The 22,858-nt window shown below is 51.5% G+C and overlaps 8 protein-coding genes across 8 annotated transcripts; 3 read left to right on the plus strand and 5 right to left on the minus strand.

The window, feature by feature from the left end:
* Positions 1-426: 426 nt before the first annotated feature.
* J4E92_005337 (uncharacterized protein) lies at positions 427-1,509 on the minus strand (the record flags this gene model as incomplete). Its single annotated transcript, XM_051496719.1, has 3 exons — positions 427-501; positions 899-1,197; positions 1,251-1,509. 3 exons carry the CDS (start codon positions 1,507-1,509, stop codon positions 427-429), a joined length of 633 nt encoding a protein of 210 aa, XP_051353439.1.
* A 537-nt stretch (positions 1,510-2,046) lies between these two features.
* J4E92_005338 (uncharacterized protein) lies at positions 2,047-3,159 on the plus strand (the record flags this gene model as incomplete). The annotated part of the gene is made up of 3 exons (XM_051496720.1): positions 2,047-2,228; positions 2,279-2,347; positions 2,400-3,159. The coding sequence occupies 3 exons, from the start codon at positions 2,047-2,049 to the stop codon at positions 3,157-3,159; spliced, it is 1,011 nt and encodes a 336-aa protein (XP_051353440.1).
* Positions 3,160-3,486: 327 nt separating this feature from the next.
* On the minus strand, positions 3,487-6,377 carry J4E92_005339 (uncharacterized protein; the record flags this gene model as incomplete). The annotated part of the gene is made up of 2 exons (XM_051496721.1): positions 3,487-3,541; positions 3,793-6,377. 2 exons carry the CDS (start codon positions 6,375-6,377, stop codon positions 3,487-3,489), a joined length of 2,640 nt encoding a protein of 879 aa, XP_051353441.1.
* A 754-nt stretch (positions 6,378-7,131) lies between these two features.
* J4E92_005340 (uncharacterized protein) lies at positions 7,132-8,374 on the plus strand (the record flags this gene model as incomplete). Its single annotated transcript, XM_051496722.1, has 2 exons — positions 7,132-7,138; positions 7,194-8,374. The coding sequence occupies 2 exons, from the start codon at positions 7,132-7,134 to the stop codon at positions 8,372-8,374; spliced, it is 1,188 nt and encodes a 395-aa protein (XP_051353442.1).
* A 484-nt stretch (positions 8,375-8,858) lies between these two features.
* Positions 8,859-10,057, minus strand: J4E92_005341 (uncharacterized protein; the record flags this gene model as incomplete). The annotated part of the gene is made up of 2 exons (XM_051496723.1): positions 8,859-9,735; positions 10,035-10,057. The coding sequence occupies 2 exons, from the start codon at positions 10,055-10,057 to the stop codon at positions 8,859-8,861; spliced, it is 900 nt and encodes a 299-aa protein (XP_051353443.1).
* A 5,450-nt stretch (positions 10,058-15,507) lies between these two features.
* On the plus strand, positions 15,508-16,593 carry J4E92_005342 (uncharacterized protein; the record flags this gene model as incomplete). The annotated part of the gene is made up of 2 exons (XM_051496724.1): positions 15,508-15,738; positions 15,796-16,593. 2 exons carry the CDS (start codon positions 15,508-15,510, stop codon positions 16,591-16,593), a joined length of 1,029 nt encoding a protein of 342 aa, XP_051353444.1.
* A 143-nt stretch (positions 16,594-16,736) lies between these two features.
* On the minus strand, positions 16,737-18,036 carry J4E92_005343 (uncharacterized protein; the record flags this gene model as incomplete). The annotated part of the gene is made up of 3 exons (XM_051496725.1): positions 16,737-17,526; positions 17,579-17,866; positions 17,918-18,036. The coding sequence occupies 3 exons, from the start codon at positions 18,034-18,036 to the stop codon at positions 16,737-16,739; spliced, it is 1,197 nt and encodes a 398-aa protein (XP_051353445.1).
* Positions 18,037-20,121: 2,085 nt separating this feature from the next.
* Positions 20,122-22,795, minus strand: J4E92_005344 (uncharacterized protein; the record flags this gene model as incomplete). Its single annotated transcript, XM_051496726.1, has 5 exons — positions 20,122-20,142; positions 20,302-21,022; positions 21,072-21,271; positions 21,320-21,690; positions 21,739-22,795. 5 exons carry the CDS (start codon positions 22,793-22,795, stop codon positions 20,122-20,124), a joined length of 2,370 nt encoding a protein of 789 aa, XP_051353446.1.
* Positions 22,796-22,858: the final 63 nt, after the last annotated feature.

The following is a 22,858-nucleotide window of genomic DNA, read 5'->3' on the forward strand; positions in this document are numbered from 1 at the left end:
ATACGAGGAAGAAACTGAAACGCTACTCTACTGTCTACATTACCTTATGGAGTATATGGACTTTAACCTCTACAGTAATGTAAACAGTAGAGTATCTGTTTAGTCAAAGTTTACACACTCCCAAAGGCAATGTAGACAGCAAATAATCTAATTAGTCAAAGTGCATGTATTCTCTACGGCAATGTAGACAGCAGAGTGGCTATTTAGTTAAGGTTTGTATATCCCATGAGAAAATGTAGACAGTAAAGCAGCTGTTCAATTTCTTCCTTGTATAAGGTATGTCCAAGTACATGCTACCTAGATACCACGCTCTCGCTTTGTGAACATGTGTTACTCACACTACTTCTCGTTCTCTAGAGCTAGAGCTTGTTGTTCTCACACCACCTGCACCAATGCCGCGGCACTTATTGCCGCTTTCCACAAAACTCAAACCAGACCGCGGAGGTACTCATTGTCTTGAGCCTGGGAAGCTTTATGTAGAACAATAGAGACGGTGATGAACTGTCATGTATCTTGTATTATGCTTTACTTGAAACTCGGTCAAGTCTGAGAGATTTCTGCACATGTGCAGAGATAGATCGTGCAGAATTTGTATCATATGTTTGGCTAGAATTAATGACGAATATGAAAGGGGTATACTACCGTTATCTGGCCAGCGCGTGAACCCATTGCTGACACCTGTACGCCTCGCTATACAACAATGCTAAGGAACCTATGCTGCCCACAATGACCGTGCTATGCACCATCCAACTACCTTCACACTCCACTCTTACCACCACCGCCTCAAATTCCTTCCACTGGTCGCGCACTGCAGGCAATGCCTCGTCGATGACACAACCGCACAAGTCTCACATACATTTCGCCCACAGTCGCTGCATGCAAAAGGACTATGCGCCACAGCTCCGCCCATGTCCATATCCATGTCTACATCCATCTCGTCTCGCTCACCATGTAATGGTGTATCGCAGTCTTCGCATCGGGGCACTTGTGAGGAAGCTTGGTCCTGCTGTACAGGCATTGAGAAGATGGGTTGAACAGGCGGCGCGGGTAGCTGTTTCCAGAAAGAATGCAGCGTAGACTTTTGTGGTTTCGACGAGGCCAAAGTTGATGGCTGGTGTGTTGGAAGAGCGTCGGACGGGATGGGCGCGGCCTCTGGATGTTCACGTTGCGCGGCGAAGAGCATGTTCAGCGTGTTTTCTGGGATACGATTAGCAACTAGAAGCTCGAATCACCGAGTCAATAAGCCTTACTGTGTATCGCTTGCTCGTCGGGTCTGTTGTCGCGAACCCGCTTCTGTGTGCGGTTGCCCCAATCGTTGCTCTTGACTCGACTCGCGCTTATGAAGTCCCAGCCATTGGATCTCGAGGTCGCATGTGCATGTGTATCCATCATCTTGTCATAGCCCTTGGTGAAAGACATGGGCGATTGCGCATCCGGTGTGGAGACGGCGCCGAAGCTGGAGATGGAGAGCGGCGAGTCGTCGGAGGAGTGCTTGCGCTTGAGGCCCATGGCTGCGGATTGAAGTGTTGACGGGTTGCGATGAATGACGGGGTATTATTCGTGGTGCTTGCAAGGCGGCGAATGTTTGTTTACGGGTTCGTAGAGCGATATGCGAAAGGAGAGCGAGATGGGATGAAACGGGGAGTGATGATGCTAAGTGGCTGGCCTGGGAGACGCGAATTGTCGGCGCGAGCGCGTCGCGTGATGGCGTGTCGGGATCGCAATTGCATCAATACCCTCCGACCGGGCACCTGGGCAACATCACCGAACATCCACACGTGACCTGCTGTACAATCGTTGCAGCAGGCGTCATGGAGCATGGCTTGGTGGGCTTTTGTATCTGGCGTCTAGAGATGTCCCTTGCACATTCCCAGCAGGCGATGATGGCAGGTAAAGGCATTACGTCGGCTGTACGAAGGTCGCGCTCAGCTTACCCCACTGCCCCTCACGCTCCCAACACCAACTACTCGATACAACGCCACGATACCAGCTCCCAAGATCTCTAGCAGCGCATCCCGCTCCGTCGCACAATACCCGAAACCCACCATGGTCACCCGCAAAGCCACCCACGCCGGCTCCTGGTATACGGACAACAAGCAGCTCCTATCGCAGCAACTCGACGGCTGGCTCGCAGACGTTCCCGCTACCACCACGCCTATCGGCTCCGTTTCCTCACAGCAGGGCCAAGTCTCAATACCGACGCCGGATGCGCGAGCCATCATCGCCCCGTAGGCTCCCTGAAGAAGCTATAGAGAACATGAGGCTCATGGACATGCAGGCATGCCGGATACTCGTACTCAGGGCCTGCTGCTGCATGGGCCTACAAGAGCGCTGACTGGGCGAATGCGTGAGTGCAAGACTATGAAGCGGAGGTTTATTGCCATACTGACGGCTTATAGCAAACGTGTTTTCCTCCTCGGCCCCTCCCACCACTACTATCTCGCTGGCGCTGCGACAACAGGCTGCGACAAGTACCGTACACCGCTCGGCGACCTCACGATAGACAGAGACCTGGTGGAGGAGATACAGCAAGACTGGGATCTGGAAATCATGTCAAAGGGAACCGACGAGGACGAACACAGCTTAGAGATGCACCTGCCCTACATTTACAAGATGTTGTCGCTCAAGAACACGAGCTTCCAGAACGACTCGAAATCTGTTCCTCTGGTTCCTATCATGGTCGGCAATACTGAGGCAGCCCTCGAAGCATACTATGGTTCTATGCTCGCTCCCTATCTCTTCGATCCCCACAATGTCTTCGTCATATCATCTGACTTCTGTCACTGGGGGTCCCGTTTCCGGTACACGTACTACCAGCCGCCCGACGGTTCAGCGGCAACCCACCTGAAGTCAAGCTCTGCTGTGCCGAGCGACTACCCCATACACGAAAGCATTGCCGCTGTCGATCACGAGAGTATCGACGCTGTGGAGAGTAGGTCACATAAACGATTCTTAGACCAGCTCAAGAAGACGGGCAACACCGTGTGCGGAAGACATCCGATCGGCCTGTTCATGGCCGCGGTAGAGAAGGCAGGTGAGCTACGTGAATTAGGTGAAGGAAAGGGCACATTCAAGTTCCTGCGATATGAGAGGAGCAGTCTGGTCGAGGGTGTGCAGCATAGCAGTGTATCGTACTGCAGTGCTTTCGCAGTGCTGTAGGGGATAATCGATTTGTATAGCATGATGGGCCTTTCATACTGAAATATAGTAATACAGACAACAACCAACGACTACGATGCCGCTGAACAACGTGACTGAGCGCTGTAACGCCGATCCATGCAACCAAAATCCATCTCATCGCAAAAACCGAAAGGCCCCCCAAACGCACATCAAGATGACCGTGGCTTCGGCATAGCACTGTGCTTTACACTCCACGGCTGCATGCTTCTCCTCGCGCCCAGTGTCTTCCTCTGTGCCGACTGGGTTTGTACCTGACTCATTGATGTTGTATGAAATGTCGACGCCGGACGGAAACCCGCTGCCGAATTAAAAGATGACGATGCTTGCTTCATTGGACTTGCCGGTTCTCCGAGCTCTTTCTCTGCTTGGTATGTATTCTCCGCCTCAGGTTTAGGCGGTGAGCTGGACAAAAGAACGTACCGCGTGCTCTCCATCCCAGGTTCTGGCTCCGCACGTTTTGGCTTGGTGAGGATAGGTCGGGTTGTAACTTTGTGACTGGGTATCGAAAGGGGCTGGAATGGACGTGGTGGACGTGAGACAGCGGGCTGAGTGTTGGAGATATCGTAGAGTGGAGTATTGGTTGCAAACGAAGACTGCGAGCGTTGTAAAGACGGCGCGTCGAAAGATGGCGGTGGTTCGGTTTCCTCAGACAGCGTGCTGTTTGATCGCTTGAAGAAACTCGTAATGGAACCTTGACCAGTTGCACGTGGCTTGACAACCTTTGCGCGCGCAGGCTTTGCTTCTGCCTTCTTCGCATCCTTGTAGACTTCTCTACCAGCCTCGACGTATGGAGCACTGGCTAGAGTGCGAATCCGCTCTGCTTCTCTTTGCATTGCTTGTAGGTCTCCAAGATCTCGTGCGCTAGTGAACCCGGCTTTTACACTCTGCATCGTGGTTGTCGCTGTCGAGAAAGCAGACGTTCGGTTCATCGTAGATGCTACTGAGTCTTTAGACAGAGAGCTTGACGATTCCAACTTACGCCGCTTGAAAGATTGGTCTAGCCCAGCACCGTTGGTTTTGCCACCGTATGCGGCCCATGTTGGGTCATCTCCGTCAATCTCCTCCCGAGTCGTTGGGTACTGGTCATCCTCTGGACGTTCCAACAAGCAGAGAGCTGTCTTCATATCTTCAGATGATGGGCATTCTCTGCGAAGGATGCGGGCTAACTCTGGTACGGTACTCCTCTTAAATGCAAGATCTGGCCCTCTATTGCTGAAAAGCTTTTGGATTTTCCGATCCGATATGAATCTCGAAAGTGTCGTCTGCTCCTGGCCCGACTGTTTGACTGGGCAACTTAAGTACAGTAAGCCTTGTGCTCGAGTCATGCCAACATATAGCAAGCGCCGTTCTTCGTCGTGATCGTCCGCTCGGGAATGGGGGATGGATCCGTCGTAAACAGCAGGCATGAAGACCACAGGCCATTCAAGACCCTTTGCTGCGTGAATGGTGGAGATGGTGACCTGGTCTAGTTCACTGCCCTCCTGGTCTGCCGCGCTCGAGAGGGTGACATTGGCTAGAAACTTGGACAAGATATCAGCTGCAGTGTCGTGCCGCTGTTCGATGCCTTCTACTGCTGGCAAGGCGTCGTCAGAGATCTCTTCTCCATTGGCGACTGCTGTAGCCATTTGTGTCGCCTGATTCACCAGCTCCTCCACGTTGGCCCATCGATCTTGCCAGTTCTCTTTGTGCGCCTGCTTGAGATAGGACTGGAAAGAAATCTTGGTTGTGACGTGCGATATAAGACCTAGCAGGTTGCAGTCTTCGCCTTTAGCAGGAAGAAGCTTCTCGCGAGAGGTGATGATAACATTGACGAACTGCTCAATACCCTTCTGCGCCTGGGCGGACACTTTGCTTTCCGGCTTTCTTCTGCCTTGAGCCACGTCAAGCACTAACTTCCACAAGGTCACTTTCCTGATCTCTGCTTCTTCGAGAAGGGCCTTGACAGTAGTATCGCCGACCTTCCGAGAAGGTACGTTGATGACACGCGCTACCGCATCGTTGTGTTCAGGCTGGCTTATCACACGGAGGTAGTCCAAGATAATTTTGATTTCCGCACGGTCGAAGAATTTCGTGCCAGCGACCATGCGATACGGAATTCCAGCTTGTCCGAGCGCTCTCTCAATCTGTAGTGTGAGTGGAGACGATCGCACAAGTATAGCGTAGTCATTGAAGCTCAACAGCCCGGCTGTAAGCGTTTTGGTCCGGTGTATCTCTTCAACGATCCATTTTGCCTCCACATTCGCCGATATAAGATGGCGAAGAGTGGGTTGCTCGCCGACACCGTGGGTAGCAATCAGCGACTTCTGTGGCCGACTCTCATCCTGCTCTATGACAGCCATAGCGGAGCTTAGGATGCATCCCGAAGATCGATAGTTGTTCTCCAAATTGATCACAACTGATTCTGGGTAATCAGTGCGCATCCGCAGCAAATTCTTGATCTCGGCTGATCGGAAGCTGTATATGCTCTGGTCCGGATCACCGACGATGGTAATACGTCTTGTTTTCTGAGATAACAATCTCATCAACTCATACTGGATGTTGTTGGTATCCTGATACTCGTCAATGAGTACAGCCTGTATCGTCGAGACACAAGATGGTGATTTTCTTAACAGATCCACACAGCGGACGAGGAGGTCGTCATAGTCGAGGAGATTTGAGGCGGCTAAGTGTTCCTGGTAGGACGAATATACCATAGCAAACTCGTTATCGTTGACATTCTTAGCTGTTCTGCGAAAGTCGTCGGCCGTGACGCCCTTGGCTTTCAACTTGGAGATCCTGGAGCGAGCATGGCCAGGCTCTACTGTGTACTGATGGCGCGTCACGATACGCTTCAATATTGCTGTGCTGTCGCTAGTATCCGCGATGCCAAAGTTCTTATCAATCCCAATCTCTTGACCGTACCGAGACAGGAAGCGACGCGCGACCGAATGGAAGGTACCCAGAATCAGTTTCGCCTCAAGTTTCTCTCCAACAAAACCCTTGATTCTTTCCTTCATCTCCCGTGCGGCCTTGATGGTGAACGTGCATACGATGATGTTCCATGGTTGTAGTCGCTCGTGATTGATGTGGTACGCGACGCGTGCTGTAAGTGTTTTGGTCTTGCCTGACCCCGGCGGCGCGAGCACTTGAACAACATTGGCGGGACTTGTCACCGCGCTCTTCTGCGCGTCGTTAAGCCCTTCCAACAATGCGTCCATGACGGTTTGTGCGAAAGATGACGTCTCATTGAGGGCGGGCTCAAGTCGTGTGGCGTGAAGGGACTCAGAAACGCGCTAGGAACACGCTGCACGTGTCGATAAGATAAGCCATTCCCTAGGTATAGCCGAACAACGGCACCCTTCATGGCTCACAGCAACGCTTAAACTGAGTCTTGAGTGCCTAAGACCAAAAGCTGAGCTAAACCTGTTAGTTCGAAAAGCGTAACACTTCCGCTGGGCTCTGCGCCGGCGGAATCTCCGTGGTGAGAGCGTCAGTCTGCCAAGTACTAATTTCTCGTATGTTTCCCCGCAAATGCGGAGGATGTACCCTTACTCGGACAGCTTTTATCCGACAACCCGGCGAGAAGTGACGATGATCATCGGATTTTGGCTTACATTGAGCAAGCCTACCGACGGGCATTGAGGCTCTTCCCAGTTAGCTGTTCACGATGGCTGTACCGAGAAGTATAAAGGTCCGAATGTACCCAGTGTCTATGCCACACCCCGCAAGGCATCACTCAATTCACTGACCATGCTGGGACTGCGCGTTTTACTTGGCACAGCATTTGCTGGCGCTGTCGTTTCGGCAGGATACTTGCCCGAAGTTTCGAGCCACACTGCTTTCCGGTACAATGCGCGTCGACAGGCAACGAACAGCACGTCTCCATCTTTCAACGGTCCGTACAGTACCAGAGGCCGAGATATTGTTGATAGCAATGGCGAAAAGACGACTTGGGCTGGTGTTAACTGGCCAATGAGTGGTATGTATCAAGTTCAGACTCATGCCCCACTGCAAGAAACTGAGATCCTCTGTAGGCGAGACTATGGTTCCTGAAGGACTTGAGTGGGCGTCAGCGGAAGAGATTCTTGATGACATCGCGGGTGTTGGCTTCAACTACATCCGCATGGGCTACGCCATTGAGATGATTGACCAAGTCTACGATCGAAACGGCGTTGACGTGCCACTCGAGGTTGGCCTCATCAACGCCCTGGGCTATGTGAACGGCACCAAAGTAACCAACGATATCATCGAGAAGAACCCTGGTTGGACAGCTCAGACCACTCGATTCGAGATCTGGAGCGACATCGCACGCATCGCTGCTACCAAAGGCATTTTCATCAGCCCAGATGTGCACACAGGCAAAGCGCAGTGGTGCTGCTCACACATCGACGGTACCGCATGGTTCGACGACCTTGAGTTCAACGCAACGCACTGGCGCCGCGGTCTTTCCTATGTTGCCAATTGGGCAAAGGATCACCCAAACGTAGTTAGTATGTCTCTTCGCAACGAGCTGCGCGAATCTTGGAACGTCACGGATCTCTATTACAACTGGGACACCCTCGTCGGCAATATGACCGCTGGCGCTGACGCAATTCACGAGGCCAACCCTGATCTTCTTATCCTCTGGGGAGGTATGCAGTACGGGCAAGATCTGTCAGCACTCACTAGCGGCAAGAACATTCTCACCGCTCCATGCTACAAGTGCACCGCGATTCGCGACGCCGCGAGGAGGGAGCCAGTGTACTTCAATCTCGACGATCACCCCTGGGCTGATAAGCTTGTCTGGGAACTCCATCTCTACAGCATGAGTGAGGACATCGACACGGGCACCTGCGACATCGTCAAGGCAAACTTCTACCGCAACGGCTTCAATGCTCTGGGCATTGATGCACCAGCCGCCTGCAACATTACGGGTGACTGCCCGAAGGCTGTGCGCGAGACACCAGTCATCCTGAGCGAGTTCGGTAGTGCGCAAGACGAGACACTCTTCAATAACACACTACAAAACTGCTTGAAGGAGTACACCATCGAGAACGACATCAGCTGGATGATGTGGTCTATCGCTGGTTCGTACAGAATCAGATCGGGTGTTCAGGGTTTCCCAGATACGTGGGGTATGACAAACTACAACTGGACTGGTTGGAATTACGAGCGCGGTATTGAGGATTTCTGGAAACCATGGGTTCAAGCAATGAACACAACCAAGATTCGTTAGTTATCCGTATCTACTGACAGCAAGTGCATAGACAATATTACTATCGAAAGACGCATTGAAAACAACCAGTATCTGACATGAACTACCGTCCTTCCCGCCTCCACACACAATTGAATTTATCACCTTTTCTCCAGCCTCGATTCTTGGTTCTCACATGCTGGATTCAGCCAGGAGCGCGAGCAAGAGACAACAGAGAGCGGAGCCGGCTTCGGTGGAACAAGTAGTAGGGCACGGCAGAGGCACCTTATCTAAGGAAAAAACTAAACACCTTAGAGCCTACGTTAACGTAAGGTTACCTACTTTATACATCATGATCTTCATGTAGGCTGCAGGCCTGTTTAGCTTCTTGCTTGTCTAAGGTGGAGGCTCGGGAATCTATGAGTGTGCAGTTTGACAGGTGATTGCGCGCATGATCGCGACTTATTGTTCATTAGAACATCATTATGTTAAGGCGGCATGAATCGAATGCTCATGTCACCTGTTACTAGAATATCGCTCCGAAGCTAAGTGCGCCCAAAACGACACCCATCCACCACTCCAGTTTACGCCTCCTCCCGGCTCCAGCCTCCTTGCTGGAGGTAGTAGCCAAACCGCCAGTTTGCTCACCAGGATTTGCAGCATCAGTGGTACTTGCTTCGAAGCCAGATCTTGGTACAACCATTGTAGTAGGCGCAACACGCACAGTGGCAATGACAGCAGTTCCGTCCGAAAAGACCGAGACCAAAGTGTTACCTTCGGCGTCAGTCGTTAATCCTACAAAGGTAGGGAAGAAGTTGCTCCCGATGTTGGTGCTAAGACCAGCCGTAAGCGTTAACGTCTGTGTTCCATATACAAATTCGCCAATGGCTACTGCTGGCGCTGTTTGTGGTGGAGATATCATGTCCGTATTGCTCGCCATGCCAGAGTCGGGAGTGGTTGCTGGCTGGGCAAGCGCACTATCACCTCCATTATGGTTATCGATGGGCGCTACAGTTTGACCAGGGTTTTCTGTCGCAGGAGATGCGGGTTGAGCTGGCTGCACATTCGATGGTGCGCGCCCAATCTGAGAGACTATCTGCAGTAGGAGACTGTTCTGCTCTATCTGCTGTTGCGCCGATCCTGTAGCACCGGGTTCTTCTCCCATCGTGTTCGAAGCCCTGACTGTGCTCGGTCCTATGATGAGGCCCGGCTGTCCAGCACTGCCCTCGCTTTCTTGTTCGGTCCCCCATACGAGGACGTTGGTCTCGAGGTTGAGGATGGTCGGCCGAGTCGTCGTGACAGTCGTGGCGGTCGGAGTAAGTGTCACGAGGCGATCGGTAGCTGGACCCGTCAGTCCCCAACCTGTGGCAGACGGAAGAACAATCCATTGCAAGCCACCACAACTACCCGGATCGATAGAACAACAGCTGCTGGCGTCGAGAGTACACACTTCGACCTTCACGTCGACCCGATCTACAGAACTCTCGGTAGCAGTGGCATCGGACGGTTCTGTTATCTGCGCCGCGATCGATACGGTCGACTGTTGGGTGGGAGCAATCTCGGTGACGTTGGGTAAGAAAGAGGTCTCTGTTTGCAATTAGCGTGTATGCCCTCAAGTTGGTACGATGTTGGTTGCGCACGAGGGACAGCTGCTGCGGCGTTCGCTAGAAATAATAGCGTCAAGAGCTCTGGCGGAAGGTACATGTCGGTGCGGCGCTCCCTCATGCCGTCAATCTGGCATTGGTAAGGAGACAGCGAGAGCCTCCAGCGCCCTCAGACACTCAGGCCCCTTGCGTCCCGCCATGTTCTCGAAGTGAGTAAGTTCGCGCGCTGTGCCGCAGGGCAAGCCTCATCGTGGCTAGCCGAACGTCGACGAGCACGCCAAGCGCTGCCGGGCGTTGTCACAATCTCCGAAGTCTCATGCACCACGCTGCAACTTTACGACCAACGACAGCGACGGTTCAGCGATCCTCCAAGATTCACATCAGCACTAGGACCCATACCTGCCTTATATGGCGACGCTTCCAGGTGTTGTGCATGCACTATCGCGGCAGTGGCGGTACAAAGAACGCGTTGCAGCTGACCGGCATCTGAGTCCCTCCGCCTCTCCAATGCACAAGCGTCTAGATGCAATTATACCACCAACGAGAAGGATCGAATTCAAGGGAACGCGAAGACGTCCATTCTTTTTTCAGCACGCTCGGATACACTACGCTCTAGAAGCATACGCAATGGCTCACACCCACACATATCCTCGAACATACCTAGGTACCGTATTGTATACCTCCACGACAGACCTCTAATTGTTGATTGCGACCCATGAATCACGATTGATTTCGTATCTCGTGCCCTGTGTGATCCTGTAACCAGGCTGGTATAGCGCATGCATACTCAAGCGCTGCCTCCGTCTCTTCACACACGCAGACGTAGCGACTAACAGCCCAGTCCCGAACGTGCTGTCAGTACGTTTACGCCTTCACTAACCTAATGAAAGTCTAACACCCTAGAGCCTACATTAACGCTAAGTAACCTGCTTTGCAAGTTTCTATCTTTATGTAGTCTGTAGACCTGTTCGGCTTTTATCTTGTATACCAATGTAAGGCCAACAGTCTGGCTTCTAATCTGACGTTTATAAGCCACAATACTGTCTACATTTAATCAGTCTAATTAATTTGACTACTGCGCTGAAATCCGAACCTGCAGATAAGGCTATTTCGTGAGAAGCGCTAAGAGAAGCAACAGGAATAGCTGGAGAGAGAAAGGTACAAGAGCTGCGTAGGCAGTCGACGAGGCGATGAGCCGAACGAGAAGGCAGCGAAGATCCGTGAGAAACAGGACGAAGGTTTTGGGTGACGTTATCTGTGTGGCTGGCCAACAATGGCACCTCCCAGGCAGCACACTTGTTCGTAAGGGTCACATGGGGAAGATTCCCAATGCTCTTCAATCAGTGTGCGTCAACCGCCTGGTCAGTCTTTATTGCAGGCCTCCTGGATTAGGAGACATCAATATCCGAATGACTACGACGTGCAAGTGCGCAACCGATGAGTCACTGCCACTGCGACGAAGGACATCGCCTACATGGATCATAATTTTGGTCATGCTCTTCACGTCCCATCTCTCAATTGCGACATCGTCATACCAATACTCGCTGTTCTTGACCAAACCTTACTAACGAGAAGGCTGAAAAAGGAGCCCCTGACCCAAACAATGATTCATCCAAAGCGCATGACCCTTTGAGCGTCGTAAGCTCCAACCGGCGAGGTACCCACGAGAGCGAATAACCAGAGACATCAGCATAGACATCGGGACAACATGGAGTTATGCTGTAGGCATCCAGCTCAACATCGGAGATTACCCGCTACGTTTTCGCACCTTGATTACACAAACCCAACGTTCACCGTCGTGTTTTCGGCCCCCACACCTCCACATTGTCACAGCCTCGTAGTGGCGACCGCACATTCAGCTGCCATGACCCTTCCACGATACACACTGCAGGGGCCCTTAGGATCATATACTTAGGCAACTCTGAAGACTCCATTCAAGCCTCAATGTTCTGGCGGTCAGGAACTCATCGGTAAATAATCGTTCACGCGGAGCACGCCGACAGTGGGCGCAGCCAATCAAATCCTGGAGCGGTTTGCACAAGCCACAATCGAGCCGCAGAAAAAGAGGCGGTGCACGTTGAAATTCATGGAGCCCATGCTAGCCAAACAAGGTGATTTCTAAGTCGTCTAGGCAGTTGAAACATTTCGTCAGATAATATAAGAGGGTTCTGGAGGACAGTGGGCTTACTTCTCCAGTCCTTACCTGTACGAATATAAGTGCCTGCAATCCATTGACATTGCAAAACGCATAACTTTCTCCTGAGCATTGTCATTACAATCATTCCATACCTACCAAATCACAGTCATCATCTCAAGGCCTGACTAATCAGCCGCACCAGGCAGCCGACTATGTCATACCTGCACCTAACGCGTACTCGCACCCGCGAGCGCACTCCAGAGTATGAATCTTACTACTCACGTCCTCTCGTTCATCACGACTCCAGCAAACACCGGCGGAGCATCACACTCTCAGATCTCGATGACGAAGATGGCCATGATGACTACCCCTACTCGTCCAACCATAAGCCAGTCAGGTCATCCCGCTCCCTAACAGTACGGGATCAGCCCTCTCAACTCGAGCGCTTCAACGTCTGGACTGACACTCGGCGCCCCCAAAACGATGCGGAAGACGAGAACAGACGCCGTAGCTACGACACACGACGTACGTACGAATACTCCTCAGACCGCGCCGCTTCTTCCGAGCCAGACGACCAAGCTTTCCGCCTCGGCATCAACGCTAAGTTCAGCCGTCCACACTCGTCGCACCATCACCATACTTTCTCGCTTCTCTCACCCTCATGCGATCCTTTCCATCGTAGTGAGAAGTGGTGGGTGGATGAGCGTTGGGAGTCTCGTGAGCGGTCTACCTCACGGGAAAGGACCCGTACACGACGAGATAGCTTCTGGGGCGACTCTCCTTTCGAGGAGAAAGAGAAGGAGACCGAGCAGAAGAAGTGGAGAAGCTATCATAGGGTTGGCGGGAGAGAGGTGGAGAGGGAGAGCGTCAGGCCGTTGAGTGGCTGGAGGAGAAGAAGGATTGTCTTGGGTGACGACTAGGGAGAGCAATTGGGGACACAAGGAGGCGATCGAACCAAAATGTATTTCTGAGTGTTACATCCTTTTCATTATTGTCAGTCTTAGATGGTTTGGGTATACTTTAGGCTTCGCGATACACTGTCTTCGGGGTTTTCTTTTCTGAGTAGCACATGTGACTAGGAGTGCTAACTTATATTCAATTATCAGCTCAATGAGTAATGCGTTGAACTATACATTAGAATGAGAACGTGAGCAAGTGCTGAGTATCATCAAGCAGTTCAACTATCGATTCCTCAAAAGCCGAAACCGAGGTCTCATTTCCCTCCCAATCGCCATGTCTGTGATCCATTGCTCGTATTCCAAACCCCTCGTATCCGTGAAATCCACGTCTTCGTAGTGCCATCTGCGGCCCAACCAACTCTCCTTGTCCTGCTCATATACACTGGACTCGAGTGCGCCCAGCACTTCATCCTCAATTTGCCACTCCGTGCTATGTCCTATGTTTAGATAGCGCAAACGGCCTAGATACCGTTCGTCTATTAAGGTGAAGAGATCAGTCATCGTGAAACTACGTGAGGGATCACCCGTCCGTCCACAAGCGAGGAGAGTCAGTTTGTATAGTGGCTTGGCTTCTTGCCATCGGGCTGGTGAGAAATCTGGTGGCATGTTTCCGAATCGACTGTCGATGTAGTCTAGTGCTATGGTTAGAGAGACGAGGTTTGGTAGCCAGTCTAGTACACTGTTCAATCGGCCTTGTTTGACGGCTGGTAGATCGCGGAGTTCGACGACCGTAAGCGATGCAGATAGGCTGTCAAGTAGGGGTCTGATACCTTGCCTGCGGTCTTTATGTTAGCATCCAATCCTCCAGTGGCAGTCGTACGGTGAACTCGTTGCAATAGAGTCTTGACGTACTGATCTAGACCTGGACTATGGTGAATACTCAGCGAAGAGAAAGTCGGAGGGAAGTTGGCCGGTTGTCGTAGCATATCCCATAGGAATTGACCAGAGACCGATCCAGATAGAGCGAGGTGTTCCAGGTTAGGTGGCCAGCGAATACTGGGACCACCGGGTGTGGCGGAGGGTTCATATCTAGATGAACAGCGAGGCAAGTAAAGCTCGCGTAGATCCCCAAGTTGCCGTATCGTTTGGTTTAAGCTTTGGAAACTGATGCATTCGGATACCCTGGTTTTAGAAGAGCATGTCAGTTTACGATTCGAACAAAGATCGTGTGTCTGGGGTTTACCAACAGGCTCAGGTCGAGAACGCGTAGCCGGGTGCATTTGCTCAGGCTAGCCCAGCAGTTGATTGCAAAGCTAGCTTGAGGTGCTACGAAGACTTCAAGAGATAATCTCGTTCGGCCTAGCAATCTAGCTGTTGTCGATTTGGCGCCTTGATGTACGATGTGGGATAAGTCCAGCGACTTTACTAGACTTGACAATGCTGTGGGCTTGTGATAGGTTAGCATGTATCACCAACTACTCGGAATATCCTTACCTTGATGCGGGCTAGCACAGAAGGACATATCGTTCGTACAAAGAGATCGTACGCACTTCCTGATAGATATGGTGATTCGTATAGTGGTTGAACTGCTATCTATGCATCGAACAGCCAAATTAGTCACAACACGTTTGATGGCCCGTAGCATGGCATTCACATACATCATACCACTGTCTACTGATGTAAGCTCATGTGACCAGGATCCTCAATGCGACACATTACCTATTGACAGCGGAAAAGCGTGCAAGCGCGGTTTGCCTCTCGATCTCGCCCCACGATGCAAAGTACGCCAAGATCTCAAGCAACAGTTCGTTCGGGAGATAGTTGGCATAACTGGAAGAGGAAGTAGACATGATTAGTGTGGCTGCATGTGAGCATGCGTACATGCATTTGGACTCGTGAAGAGGTCATCGCACAAGCGCGTGCGCGCAGAGATGGCGACATGACGCACTAGCGCGACTGGTGTTTTGGGCTATCACCGAGTAACACCGAGACACAGCTCACGCTCAACCCCGCACTCACCAATCAAGACCCTCACACACGCGTTTACGGAAACACCCGCCCCTTAGAGCTGAACTCGGTGCCTAGGATCTGTCGGTCCTACTAAAACCTAAATCCCTATTGACAGGACCCATGGCGGTTAATGTGAAACATGCGACACGCATCACTATATACACACGCGATGAGAACAAAGGTTGTGATTCCCCGCATCTATTCACAAGGACCCATTTCACATTCCTTACTCTGTCTCTCTTTGCATTTCACAGTTTCATAGATCTTTGATACAAAATATAATCCCTACGATACAACGCCCTCCCTTCTTCTTACAACCACACAAGTCTTGGTCCCTCTGTATTACTACACAACTCCATACCTTCATTATCAGCAGCAATGAACACTTTACTCATCGCGTTAGCGACTATAGGACAAGTAGCCGCGGGTCGGCTCCTCGTCGCATCATATGGAAATGACACTACTCCTGGCGCTATCCAGACTCTCGAACTACCACCTAGCACAAACGAAAACACTAGCCAAACGATGAAGGTTACTCATGAGAGCTATGAGTGTGGGAAGTTACCCACATGGCTCGATGCTTCCCTTGGTCGTGAAAGGATAGTGTGTCTAGACGAAGTAGAAATTGGTGCCAACCTTACAATGTTGAGCGTTGGTGCTGATGGCAGCCTCAGCAAGATTTCGAGCAGCCCGGTTTTGGGAGGAGCGGTGTCTTCGATATCCTACAACAACGGAACGGCGCTTGCCCTTGCCCATGTACGTACAACCCTCTCTTTCTAATCCTTGATGAACATGTACTAACAATCCAAATAGTATGGCCCCCAGGCAGCAATCTCACTCTTCACCATCGACGGAAGCAACAAGTTCTCATCCCTACAGAACTTCACCTTCGAGAAGCCTGAACAGATCCACCAGGCTGTCCTCGACCCCACAGGCCAATTCATGATCTTCCCTAGTCTCGGTGCCAATCTAGTCCACGTATATTGTATCGATCCCGCAAGCCACCAGCTCACCGAACACGAGCCACTCAAATCAAAGCCGGAATACGGTCCTCGGCATGCAGTTTTCTGGACAAGCCCCGATTCTAAGACCACATACCTCTTTGTCGTCCACGAGAAAAGCAACAAGATCATCAGCTACAAAGTAGACTACCCTGAGTGCGGCGGCCTGGAATTCACCGAGGTCGACGAGGTCAGCACATATGGCAACACTACGCTCCCGCCAGTGTCATATGCCTCGGAGATGATATTGTCACCCGACAACAAGTTCCTCGTTGCGGCGAATCGTAACGGCACGGTGTTCAAAGTAGACAATCCCGACCCAAAGAACAGCACCCAGGTTCCAAGTGACTCACTTGCAACATTCAAGCCGACAGCGGACGGAAGGTTGTCGTTTGTCCAACTCGCCAAATCAGGCGGATACTACCCTCGCCACTTCAACATGAATAAGGACGGATCCATGATTGCGATTGCGAACCAATTTAGCAAGAACGTTGCTGTCTATAGCCGAAATCTAGAAACGGGAAGGATCGAAGACAGCAAACCGGTGGCTACGGCTGAGGTCCTTGGGTCCGGCGGTTTGATGTTTGTGCAGTGGTTGGAGCAGCAGTAGGTTGGGTGTGAAAGTCTATTAACAGACGACTCATGCGCACGGTTCTGATGATGTATCCCAGAAGGTTGGAATGAAGTCTTGTTATGAGACACTCCAAGAGCATCATCATATCTGCAATGACAATACATGTACATAATTCAATATCACGGAGCATCTGCTGAAGATGCCCACTTTTCCTGCGCGACAGCCCACGCTACAGCGTCCCAAACATCGCTCACGATCTTGCGCGGCTCAGGCGACGGTGTTGTACCCTTCTTGTAGACACCTGTTTCCACTAACACACTAGCCCAATCTGTACCATGCGGACTCTGGTAGTTGTTACCGCCAGCAATGTCACTGGCGGGATTGTCACCGACCATGTACACGCGCTTCAGATGGCCCAGCGGACTACCATAGTTTTGCATCAAATGATGCCGATGCGCTATCAGACGCTTCTCAGCGAACTCGTACGTAGGTCGGTGTGGTTTGCCCATTACGACTTTCTGCAGCTTAACACCTTGTGTCTGTCCGCCAGTTATCGCAGCCCAGATACCCTCGAAAGCTTCGCGAAAGCCGCCCTGACCGAGACGTGGCAGGTGATATTTTGCCGCCCATAGCAGGTCTGGGTTTGAGAAGTATAGTGGGGGCTGTCCATCTTGTTGGTAGCCACGATTCTCCAGAGCTGGATTGCCGTTCTTCTGTGACAAAGTTCCAACGATGCCATGCTCTGATAACAAGACATCCTTGATGATCTGCGCGTCCAACCCCCAGTCTCGAGGATCGTTGTATACAAAGACTGCATCGATGCGGAGCGATCTAGATGGCGAGTCAACGTCGATAGGGACGGGTAGCGGTCGAGTAAAGGTCTTGTAGTAGGACAGTAGTTGCTGCGAGAATGGCCATACATCCGGGTGAGCAACCATGATATCGCCAGGTATAACTACATTCTTGAAACTATGCAATCTGTTAGAATGCTGTAGCCCCATGTAATGTCGTTCCGTCATACCCGTATGCCTCAGCGACCTTCCTGCATTTATCCTCCACACCACCCACCACCATGACCGTCTTGTCCTTGAGGTCGTCCATGTCGGCGAAGGGGGTATGGCTTTGAACGAACATGGATGCATCGATAGACACATCCAGTTTACTGCTCAACTCGGCCACGCGGTCGGATTCATGTTTGCCGCCGCCATTGGTAAGAAGTATGAAGGGAATGCCCTGTGACTGCAGGTAAGAGAGGGCCTTTTGAGCTCGGGGCAGCGGATCTGAACTTCTTAGGAGCACTCCATCGATACTGACAGCCGTCAGCTGCTGTGTTGAGAAGCTGATGGTGCGCATGCCTTACTCGAAAGCGAAAGCAAACTCCGGGGCACGGACCGAGGGAGCAGCGGCCGTCTGGAATGCGCGGCGTAAAGGCAGGCCGTAGCTGCAGCGAGCAAGTAGCCTCATCGCGTACATCGTCATTGGTGGACTGCGGATTGCTCGTGATAATGTGATGTCTTGGACGGTTACCCTGCAGCAGCATGCCCGTCGGGAAATTATTAGTCATCGTCGCGTTACCCACCGTTGCGTCACAACAATCTCAATACCATCTTGATACTACACATGAGCCCTGAGCTTGCATATATTCTATAATTTGGACACCAAGTACCAAATATTTGGTTCGGAACTCAGAGGCAGCTTGTCCGATCCTCATAGCCGACTCCTCTGCGCGCAGGCACGCTGACGTCTAAGGAATGGCAGCGTATACAACTCGGAGCAAACCATCACTCTACCATTCGCTCGATCGACAATGTTACCGCCAATCTTCTCGATTCGGAAGTCATGCATATGTAAGGATTTCGCTTGCCGTCCGGAAGCACCGGAGACATATGACCTTGAGTGCTCGTACACCGGTACCTTTGCATAGCTCATTGAGTCTCTAAATCACGTTTATTATCCACCTCATCACGCTGCTTCTCTTTGAAGACTTTAGATACCCATTAGCTCCTTGACCGAGAGAACATTTGTGACGGTATGCCTGTGTTCGCTCATTCATGGCAACAGGCGAACCTTCAGCAGTGAATATTTCCCACGTGGAAACTCACTTGCTCCTTCCCAACTGACATGACTTGCAACATGCAGGGACTTTCCTACTGAGGAAAATGTACATTGCCATACCAACCAATGTGATGTTTAGATCGACCGACTAGCTGTTGAGGTCGTGAATCGGGCCCACTCTACTGGACACAATAGTCGGCGACTCAGATCACCCCTTGCTTAGAATTCGGCACAGAACCTTGTCGAGACTTTTCTCTGCCGCTTGAATCTCCTTTGTTCTCATTCTTTACAGGTGCAATGGCTTTGGAACAATAGTAAGCAAAGTCACGTGGTATGACATACCATGTCCGAGAACAATAGTAAGCTAACATCGAGGGCCTTACCCTTGTCGGGACCATGCTCTGGACCTTTTGACAACAACAGCCACAAAGGAAGCTTCGTCCTTTCCCATATACTCTTTTCCGTTGTATAAAACGGTGCTCATGGTCCGTAAATTTATTGTTCTTCCAGCCAACAGAACACTATCTACCTACAATTTCAAGCTCTCTACATATCCTTCAATCACCTCAAACCACCCAAGCCAACTCAACTGTCAGCATGGCCCTTCATCGTGGCGTCAAAGGCGGCTGCACCGTCCAACGCATTGCCAAAGGCGGCACCAAAGGCGGCTGCACCATCCAACGCAATGCCAAAGGCGGCGTCAACGGCTGCACCGTCCAACTTGGCGGCGTCAGTGGCGGCTGTACCGTCCAATAGATCACTCTCCTCTCTTCCTCCCTCTCTCGACAGAGACTCGACAGAGAGACACTGCCTGTAGTTGCATCACACCCAACGACTACAGATTGATGCCGTCTCAGCTCATCACCGCTTTCACTTCGATCATCCCTTTTTACACGATAACAAGGGGATTTGTCCAAGTACTTACGCCAATTGACAAGTACGCGGATACAAGTCGCCTCAAAGCCTTGCTATAATGCCGATAAAAAAACATGCGAGAATCTTCCGACATGGCCGATCGACCACAACAACATATGCGGCGATGGGATTGGAGTCTTGTTCTGCTTACGGCGTGGCATCTTCTTTCCTTATAAATTATGTATCTAGTATCTAATGCGTACGCCAGGTTGAGTTCTTGGGGGATGGTTTCTGACTTTGGTCTTTGTATTGAGGGCAGCGATCGTTCAGAGGGAGCTTAATGATATGTACATACTCGTTCGCCACATACATCTTCTATCTGTAAGCACTTGCGACAACTGCGTGTCTCAATGTGTCAGCGTGATCTTTACCGCTGTGTTTGCTTTCGAACGGTATGATATAGTCTCACCGACATGGCGATGGAGAGGCGTTTGTGTATCACAGATATGGACATCTCTCCACTGATTTAGATATTACCAACAGGAGGAGCTTTACAACACGACCACTGGGTAGCGGCAAAAATGTGAACAAAGCATTGACACATCACGCCGCAATAGTTACTATTCGCATGGAACCATCATTCTATTGTTCACGTTAAAAACCGGAGAGGACTACCTGTACATACACATCTGAAGTCACTGGGAAACAGCCCAGCAAGCCTGTTCAAGTCAGATAGCCCTTCGCGAAAATCTGCCGCATGATGTGGGTTGAAACAAAGCTACGATACAACAGAGTTTAATGACACGTTCATCACCTTCCTCGTAGGCTCCGTACCGAAGGTTTGTGTGAAACATGGTCTTTCACTGCAGTCGTGGCGCCCTTTGCAAGAGGCTCTCGTGAGACAGGGCTGGTGTAAGGCGATTTCTTAGAAGCGCTGCGTAAAGATGCAGGGGTTATGTTTGGTGAAGCATTATCCTCTGAATCCAGTACCTCAGTGCTCGTTTCTCGATTTGGCGTGCTCGGTCGTTGGGAGCGAAGTGCCTTTCTGCTTGACAGTGGTCGAGTAGGCTTCTTGACCTTCTTCAGTGCACCAGGCCTAGTAACCTTCCTTTGAAAGCTGACGGTTGTGTGTCGGGTAGATTTGACGGTAAATGGCTTCGCCGTCCGGAGATTAGCTGATCTCGTACGTTTATCAAGAGTTCCGGAACTTGATCGCTTTAGAGCGCGGTTTTCGCGGGATGCATTCTGGCGCGACAGCGCATCTGCTTCCCTCTCGACTCGCTCACGAGCAGACTCCAATCGAGCGACAGCATTTTTCGCCTTGGCGCTAGCTGAGTTGCCTGCAAGCATCCTGCGCTTCTTGGGGGAGCTTTGGGTGCTTTCAGAACCAGGCCTTCGAGGACCGAGCAAATCCTGCAGCTTGCGTTTCGTGCCTGTGATGAGCACTGAAGCTATTGACTTCTCTTCAATGGGTTTCTTTGGCTTGGGACCGAGGACCCCACGGCATGATTCAGTGCCACAGCGGCATTCCTGAATGTTCTTTTGGGAAAACGGACTAAGGAAGTCAGAACGGTTCAACATATATGTTATAGGACATGACTTACTCAAAATTGTAATCGTAGGTCAGCTCATCGCCAGTCATGATGCCGCGGGGACCGGCGAACAGCGCCATCCGAGGCTCTCCACCCACAGTCCACTTGATCATCTCGCAGTTGGGTTCACACGAGTGATTAACGAATCGAGCAATAGTCCCACGAGTCGCATCAATGATCATTTTGTTGTCGAAGCTCATGAGATAATAGCACTGCAGAGGATTAGCAGAAATCTGTATGGCAAGACCTTGACAACGTACCTTGTCTTTCTTGTAGACCTGTTTCATGCGTCGCTCGCATTCAGACTGGGTAATGATCTCTCCAGCATATTCTACGATGATCTGGTGTGGCTCGAACGTTCGCATAGCACGAACACCGAACCCTCGGTCTTTTGTATCGAGAACTTCCACACCATAGTCATAACGGTTGCCTTTTGCACGCTTCTTGAGCTCTGCGAATGGCCGATTGTTACATAGGTCCGGAGGCAGTGGACAGTTGGTTTTGTCACATTCATACGCCATGATCCGATTGTGACAGGACTCTCCACAGCCATCTTCTTCATCGCAATAGCATTGGGAGGAGTCTTGCTTGTCGCGTTTCCACAGCGCAGATGCGTCGCCGATGAACCTGTCTGCATGTCGTTAGCATTGTTGACTGAGTGGGATCATAGTGAGGTTACTTTTGTTGAGTTTGACCCAGCCGTCGACCTTAACCTTTCTGGGTAGAGGGCTGTAAGTATCGAATGGCAACTTGAAATCGCGGAATACATGTTTTGGGTCCTCGTTCAATAGACGTTCGCAGGCAAAAATCGGGAGGGGCAAGATTGTGGCCTGCCATGGTTTCTTGGCCCTCTTCTTCGCGCGGTTCTGGCTTTCTGAGAGACGAGGATCAAAGTCGCGATCCTGGCCAACATACAAACCTTGCTTGAGCCAGACTTTCGACTTGGGCTGCGAGAAGATCTTTCCTTCCTGGTCTTGGCTATCTGCATCTCCATCCTCAAGAGCATCGCGAGACCGCTTGAGAGAAGCCGCGGGGGAAGCTGATTGGCCGGATTTGAAGGATGGCTCTGAAGTACTGCGCCGTAAAGTGCTTTTAACGAAAGCCTTTCCCCCTGAGTACATGCTTGCGACGGTGTCGCCGACACCGCTTTTGCGGAGGACCTCCTTGCGAAGGTCCGTCACGCGAGAGGAGGTGCGACGTCGTGCTGCCTGGGCGGCTTCGGCAGCCAGCTGATCCTCGACCTGATCGCTGGCATCAGTCATGTCAGACTTCCGCTTCAGCATCTTCTTTCGCATAGGTGTGGCTTTCTCCTTCCTCGCGAGCTCCTCAAGAGAGCCGTGCACGACATTCTTGTGGTGCTTCTCAAGGTATTTGGTCGGCGTATGAATCGCAGTTCCGGCGAGAATCTGCACGTTGTACGTGGTGACGGACTTGCGCGAGCTCCTAGCAGGGCGGCGGGCCTCGTTGTTGACGGCGTCGGGCGTGGTGGTTTGCGCGGACGCTGAGGTCTCGCCGAGCATTTGGAGGCCCGGAGCCTCCTCGTACACTTCGACAGCTTGTTCGATCTTCGTCATCTCGGACATGACGCTGGCTTCGTCGCCGAGGCTGGTAGGTGGCGTCGAGATGGAAGGCGACGCGCTGGACGTGGCGCGAGCATCGCCCTGCTTGTCAGTTCGCACCGTGATGTTCGAGAGCGTAGAGGATGTTGAAGTTGGGGATAGATCGCGCTCGGCCATGACAGCGGACGGGCAAGGCAGGAGCACGCGTCGTGGTCGTGGTCTTGAGGGGTGAGGCACTGA

Source organism: Alternaria infectoria (assembly GCF_024043175.1).
Source record: "Alternaria infectoria strain BMP 0036 chromosome Unknown scaffold_7, whole genome shotgun sequence".
In the NCBI taxonomy this organism is placed as follows: domain Eukaryota; kingdom Fungi; phylum Ascomycota; class Dothideomycetes; order Pleosporales; family Pleosporaceae; genus Alternaria; species Alternaria infectoria.